Source organism: Trichechus manatus, unplaced genomic scaffold, assembly GCF_000243295.1.
Source record: "Trichechus manatus latirostris isolate Lorelei unplaced genomic scaffold, TriManLat1.0 scaffold00240, whole genome shotgun sequence".
Classification (NCBI taxonomy): Eukaryota; Metazoa; Chordata; class Mammalia; order Sirenia; family Trichechidae; genus Trichechus; species Trichechus manatus.
The window spans coordinates 2223302-2231059 of record NW_004444176.1 but is presented as its reverse complement, the minus strand read 5'-3'; the positions used below and the strand labels follow the sequence as shown (position 1 = coordinate 2231059).

The following is a 7758-nucleotide window of genomic DNA, read 5'->3' as shown; positions in this document are numbered from 1 at the left end:
CAGTTGATAATTCAGTTGCACTAAAATTCACTTCTTATTACATTTCAGTGACAGCCCAGCCCTAATTTAAATACAGTCTGTGTAACCCACCATTCTCAGGAAGGAGTAAGTGTGGACTGCTTTTCTTCTCCTGGTGGAATATACTCTGAAAATTTCTCTTCTTAAAATCTGGTAAGTGCGAGGTAAAAGAAGAAACAATCTGAATACATTCGCTCGCTCTGATGAATTTCTTTGCATGGCTCACCATTCTCCAACAGAATATGGAGAATAAAAGGTGACTGAAGTAAAAATTGTTGGAGATTTTATTATGTGTATCTAGATAATGAAAACACTTCACTGGGGTCTTAAAAGCCTGTGAGCAGCCATCTAAGATATTCCACTGGTCTTACCCCTTCATGAGCAAAGGAGAATGAAGAAAACAAAATACAAGGAAAAGATTAGTCCAAAGGACTAATGGACCACAACTACCATGGCCTCCACCAGACAGTCCAAACAACTGGACGGTGCCAGGCTAACACCACTGACTGCTCTGACCGGGATCACAACAGAGGGTCCTGGATAGTGCTGGAGAAAAATGCAGAACAAAATTCTAACTCACAAAAAAAAGACCAGACTTACTGACCTGACAGAGACTGGAGAAACCCTGAGAGTATGGCTCCCGGAAACACTTTTAGCTCAGTAATGAAGTCACCCCCAAGGTTCACCCTTCAGCCAAATATTAGACAGCCCCATAAAACAAAACGAGACTAATGGGGCACAACAGTCCAGGGACAAGGACTAGAAGACAGCAGGGGACAGGAAAGCTGGTAATAGAGAACCCAAGTTGGAAGGGACAGTGTTGACACGTCGTGAGGTTGTTAACCATTGTGATAAAACAATATGCGTACTAACTGTTTAATGAGAAACTGTTTGCTCTGTAAACCTTCATCTAAAGTACAATTTAAAAAAAAAAGAAAAACCACTTCCCAATGCTGATCTAATAATAAAAACGTGGTCAGTTTTCTATGTTGTGGTATGGTTACGATAATGAAACCTGGGAATACTTCTAAATGAAGAACAATGTAAGCAAGGGAAGGTTAAAAAGGACAGTTAGACCAACACTACCTGTGCTTTGAGTGAGTGTCTGTGATACTGTGTTCCCCAGTCTAGTGTCTTCTGACCACAGGGTCTGCGAAGATGACAATGGAGTGCTATCTGAAGTATTTCAAAAGCCCAGTGGAATTGTACACGAACACTTTGTTTGGGGACAACATTTCTATCATTATGTAGTGATTCAGTTTGTCTCTTGCTGCCAACAAATTATGAATGCATGCTTTATATTTAAATAGAAATGGAATTGATTATTTCAAAACCAGTATCCTCAGGGATGAAAATTAAATTTAAGAAGTCCTTGGGGTGGGAAAAGTTGAGAAATATAGATGTGCATGTTTTCATCTTAGAAATTCTCCTGAAATCCAGTACAGTCATTCCTGAGCATCTACAGGGGATTGGTTTCAAACTCCCCCTCTCCCCTCCTGGGTGCCAAAATAGGAGGATGCTCAAGTCCCTTATATAAAATGATGTAGTATTTGCATATAACCTACGCCTCCCATATATTTTAAATCATCTCTAGATTTCTTTTAATAGCTAATACAATGTACATGCTATGTAAATAGCTGTTATACAGTACTGTGTTGCTTAGGGAATAATGACAAGACGCGAGGTGAACAATGCTCAAACACTGAGTGCTGAAGAGAGACTGAGGATCTGTGAGATGGCGGGAGGCTACAGCAGGGAATGTCTACTTATCATTTCATTCAAGGACCAACTGTAAATTATTATTTTTTATTCAGTTCTTAATTACTGACTTTTACAATATGTCATACTATATGTCAGACTTTACATGCATTGTCTCATTTAATTCTAGATGCTCCTATTGTTCCCATTTAGGGGTGAAAAACAGAAGGAAATAGAGCACAAAATCACATCCTTAAGAAACCGCAGAATTAGAATTCAAACCCTCATCCCACCCCAGAGTAATACCTGAAATTTTATATTAGAGATTATTCTTTTCACTAAAGGTTAGAAAGCTAACAAAGAGTCTTAGAATATTTAAGTAAATAGGAAGAGAATATGAGGAAGAGCCCTGAGTGGAGGGTTTGCAAGTGAAGGAGAGGGAAGAGCTGAAAAATGGGAGAGACTGAGGACCATAAACCTTGCCCAGGTGGATTCTACTGGAAGAATCACGTAGATACTGAAGAGGGCACAGAATCCACTGGTCTCTCTAGGTCCTGCCCTCGGACCTTGATCAGATACCCTAAAAACACAGAGCTGTTACCAAAGATCAAAAATGCTTATTTCTTTTCAAAAGCAATTTTCCAAGTGGGTCTTATTGCACCCCCATATCTCTGTTGGGCCATGAAACTGGCTGTCCACTCATACCCAGCAAGAGGGATGTCCACAACCGGGCATCCTCTTAACTGTGTTGTTAAGGGCAGAGGTAAAAGGAGACAAGCCAATCAGAGGAAGGAAAGTCTCCAGGTGATGCTCTCTGGTGTATGGTTACCATGGAGTTTTCATCCCTGCTGATTTTATGCCCCACCTTGCTATGTTCCTGCTGGATCTATTTCCCACTTCCCTGTGGACTTATCATGATGTCATAATTATAGGATTTTATTTACAGTCCTTGGAGTCATTTGAACTAGGAAGGACCTAGGGATCATCTAGTCCAATACTCTTAACTTTCAGGTGAGGATCCAGAGGACACCCCTAGCTCTTAATACAGTTTGTTGTTAGGTTTGAGTTGGTTCTGACTCATAGCAACTTACATACAACAGAACAAAATGCTGCCCAGTCCTGAGCCATCCTTACAATGGTTATGTTTCGGCCCATTGTTGTAGCCACTATGTCAGTCCATCAACAACAGCTTAATAGCAATAAATTTTATATGTGTGCATGCAGCTCCCTGCTTACAATGCACTTTCATTTTAGATAGATACATACATACATTTTTTTCAAATACTTTACCCGAATCAGTCATCAGGGCAGGCTGTGAGGCAGTTATGGTATAATTTCTTATGCATAAGTGAGGAAATTGAGGCACTGTACTAAGAAATGCAAAAAGCTGATTCATGATAGAGCCACTACTTATTACAGTTGTGGATTTTGGAAACAGCCTATCTACATTGAATTCTGGCTCTGAAACTTGCTGGTCATGTGATCTTGACCTCTCCAAGCTTCAGTTTTGTCACCTCTAAAATATGGTTTATAGTAGTAGCTACTTCATAGAGTGGGTCCCTGGATGGCACAGACAGTTAAGCACTTGGCTACTAACCAAAAGTTTGGCAGTTTGAACCCACCCAGTGGTACCTCAGAGGACAGGTCTAGCGATTTGCTTTCACAGCCTTGAAAAATCATGGAGCAATTCTACTCTGCACATAGGGGGCATGACTCAGAATTGACTTGACGGCAACCAACAACAACAACTTTATAAAACAGCTCTTCAGAGACAGTATTAAATTGGATAATGGTTATAAAACACTTTGTAGTATAAAATAGGCCCTCTACTAGTGTTGTGATTGTTAGGTGCCATTGGGTCAATTTTCAACTCTTAGCAATCCCATGTGACAGAGTAGAATTGCCCCACTGGGTCTTCTAGGCTGTTGTTATTTTAATGGGAGCAGATCCTCAGGTCTTTCTACCCCAGAACCACTGGGGGTTAGAATCGCCAACTTTTAGTTAGCAGTCAAGTGCTTAACTATTGTGCCACCAAAGGTCCTTCCTCTATTAGTAGTAGGTATAATTTATATGTTCTCAATTAGAGTTCTTTCCCAAATATTATGCTGCATTTCTAATCCTTCATTAATAATATCTACTTAGAATAATTCCCTACTACATTATTTTTTGGAAAGGATCTCACCTACCTGCCAGTTACCAGGGCTACGGAAATGTTTTAGACAAGATTCCATTCTTGATTTGATCAGTACCAGCCAAACATATTTTTGGGGGGAAAGGGGTGAGGGTGCAGGCAATGAGTTAATTATTTTTTTAATGAACAGCTTCTTGAGACAATTTTAAAGAAATAATACCAAGACTATGAAATTTACAAAGTGGCAGATCATCAGAGGACATATTTTTGTCAGTTAGAACAATTTATGTTACACAAATCACATTTTGTCATATTTGAGACAGATTGTTGCCTACACTGGGAAGAGCATGGAAGCCCTCAATATGCCCAAACATTCCACCTGTAAAATGGGGATAATTTTTTGCCTGCTAACCTCACACTGGAATACAAAAAATCTAATCTGTGCGATTGAACTATGTGAAGGGTAAAGTGTTGTATAAATGTTAATGCAATATGCTTGAAACTTAGTCTATAAACTCCAGTCTGAAAGACAGATCTGTTTTTAAAATTCATCAAGTTTGAATCTCCCTAGTACCCCTGAGTCTGATGTCTCTGCCAATCCCTTGGGAAACCTAAGGCCCTGAAATCCCAGGAAGTCTCAGATCTCCAGGACTTGGGTCCTGACTTCCCGGACACGCCTTGACAGCCATCACTGCTGAGGTCCTGTACAGTCTCCAAGGTGCTGCAGTGGAGCACACACCAGACCCACCTATGCCTAGAAATCGCTGACCTTTAACTTTTTTAAGTTAAACTCCCCAAACCTTGACCCCAAAGTTCCCCCTGCCTTTTACCCTTCATGTCTCCCATAACTTTTTTACAATTCAATTTCTCCCCCAGGCTTGAGTGATAAGGTAGACGGAACAAAGTTCCTTGGAATTAAACCCAGACAAATCCTCTGTTCTCTCAATTTGGGAGAAAGTTATAAAGTGTTCCTTTATAAATGCTTTATTTGTTAAATATTTAATTTAACATATTATTTTATTTGATTGGAATATAAATAAAAGTTAAACATTTAAAAAGAAAGAAAGAAAACCTGTGAAGGAAAGAATAGGCTTTGTGGCATTCTGGGTTCTTGTCATTTCTATACAGATATCTATCAGCACTTCTCTTTTCAAAGCACAGTCACATTTTAGCTTTTATCTACCTGAGTGCTAATCATGAAAATTGGCTTTTTAAACTGTATTCAACATCGAGGTCACTGTCCCAGACAGATCACTTATTGGTGGCACTTAAGCATGATGGTACCAGGAATCAAGGAAATCAGGTTTTCACTTCTTCTTGCTGCCTAGTTATTCCTGTTATCTGCAAAAAGTGACTTACACATTCTTACCTCCATCCTTCTTGCAGGGATAATAATACCTGTCCAAATATTATTCTTACTGAGGTTAATATGTTGCTCTCTTTATTACTCTCTTGAGGGCCTCTTTGATCTCCTTGTTCCTCAGGCTATAGATCAGAGGGTTCAACATGGGGATAAGGACGACATAGAACACTGACAACACCTTGTTCTGCTTCATGGAGTGACTAGAGCTGGAATGCATGTACACAGAGAGGACTGTGCCAAAGAAGAGTGTCACAGATGCCAGGTGGGAGGCACAGGTATTGAAGGCCTTGGCACTACCTTTGCCTGAGGATATTTTCAGAATGGCAGCTGCAATGAAACCATAGGACAAGAGGATAACAAGCAAAGAACCAAACACAATAAAAATAGCTGCCAGAAGAAGAATTATTTGGCTGATGAAGGGATTGGAGCAAGACAAGGGAATAATCTGAGGCAGGTCACAGAAGAAATGTTGAATGATATTTGGCCCACAGTAGTAGAGATTAAAGCAAGAGACTGTTTGAGATAAACTACTAAGGAAACCAATCACATAGGCCCCAGCGACCATCTTCCCACAGAGGCCAGGAGCCATGATGGCTGAGTACTGCAGAGGGCTGCCAATGGCCACATATCGGTCGAGGGCCATGGCGGCCAAGAGGCAGCACTCAGCCAGACCCATCCAGGCTGCAACAAAATACTGAGTGGCACAGGCAATGAAGGAGATCGCTTTTTCATCTTTTAAGAAGTCTGAAAGCATCCTTGGGCTGATGGAAGAAGAATAGCAGATGTCAATAAAAGGACAGGAAACTGAGAAAAAGGTACATGGGTGTGTGCAGGTGCGAGTCCATCCTGATTAGAAGAATAAGACCCAGGTTCCAGAGGAGAGTCACAAGGTAGATCCCTAGGAATATTGGAAAGAGGATGAGCTGCAGCTCTTTTTCATCTGAGAGACCCCGGAGAACAAACCTGGTCACAGAGGAGTGGTTTCCATTCCATTCCATGAACCTGCTTACTGCCATCTGCTGAAGAAAAGATGAGAGAAGGAAATAGGGTTTTTTTTCCCCCCTGAAAGGAAAAGGAAGCACTCTTCATTTTTCAGTCATGCAGCTGGCTAATTTACAATCTTAAATCATCCATGTTGAGTTATTCTGTGCCTTCCATATACAATCCCCAGCTTAAACTGGAAAATCCTCTTGGATATATATTATCATTGGGTTTGGGGACAAAAGGCAGTAAATGGCCATCATTTGTCCATCATCTCCTAAAATGCCTTAATATCATGTTTTCCCCTGCCAGATTTTGCAAATATTTGAGCCTTTCAAGTAAGGCCAAATTAGGAAAATAGTGGTGAAACAGAAAGATTCTGCCCGGCATGGCTCTGCTGTTAACTAGATGTCTGGAGAAGTTAATATATAAAATATGTCACATGAGGATGCTGGAGGAGATGCTCTTTAAAAACTCCTTGAGAACTAGCTTTCAATTAACTTAGAAAGCATAAACGATCCTGTAATAGCCTTTCTGCTTTCACAGTGTAACAAAATGGTGGAAAGAGTCACTCACTAAGAAACAGAAGCTTGGAAATGGAGTGATTTAACCAATTTAATGACTTTAGGAAGGCTCTAGAGAAGTGAAATAAGACAAGGTTGGAAGGGTCATGAGGCTCCCTTTCTTTCAGGTGCAGCTTTTTCTTTCCTTACATCAGGAATACTGATGAGTTAGACTGCCTAAGACAGTGATTTTTCGTTTCTTTGTGTCTCTTAAAAAATCTAATGGAAACTCTGGATCCTCTGCTCAGCAAAATGCAACCACTTACCACCTTTGCATACAGTTTTATTGGATTTGTCATTACCCTGAAGTCTATGGATGGTTTCCAGGTTACAGAATTCTCCTACAGGGGAGAGTGACTCAGAATTATGTTAAGGGTCATGCTTGGGCAAGGGACATGGAGATTGGGAAGCTCCAAGCATCAATAACAAAATCATCAAGTCTCTTCACATAGATATCCTTCCAGTAAATGAACAGAAAAGGCGTAACACTGACTGATTGCCAAGGAAATAAGTCAAGCTAGGGGAGATTTAGTCTCTTTTAGAAACACACGAGGAGGTGTTAAAATGTTTTGCAATGCGTGCTGGTGTAACTGAACAGCAGGAAAATCTCAGACTTGAGATGGTGATACTGCAAAGCTTGTATCCACAGATACCTAAAACAGAAAATTATCACAGCAAATCCTATCATATGCAGAGAATCAAGTTAAACCAGTGATGCCATTGTTAATCTTAGAGACACCTTTTAATTGTCACATTGTTTTTCTGCCACCTCAGATTCTATAATTTCTAATCAAACCTCATTTTTTATTTGCCTATTATTTATCAGGGACTCCTATGCTTTCTTCTTTTGTCTTAAATAAAGCTTGTCTTGGGATCGAGTTTGTCTTAGCTCTCTTTCTACAGCTCTTTCTGACACCATTTTTGGCATAACATATTTCTCCTTCCCAATCTTTCCTACATTTGAAACTTCTTAGCAAATAAAAACAGAAGGAAATAGAAAATGA

At 40.1% G+C, this 7758-nt stretch overlaps 1 protein-coding gene across 1 annotated transcript; it reads right to left on the bottom strand.

Annotated features, from left to right (window-relative positions):
* Window positions 1–5224: 5224 nt before the first annotated feature.
* LOC101346359 (olfactory receptor 5A1-like) lies at window positions 5225–6226 on the bottom strand. Its single transcript, XM_012559382.2, is given in 2 exon segments — window positions 5225–6003; window positions 6005–6226. Coding segments are annotated over 2 exon segments (954 nt in total). The 3' UTR covers window positions 5225–5271.
* Between the last annotated feature and the right edge of the window lie 1532 nt (window positions 6227–7758).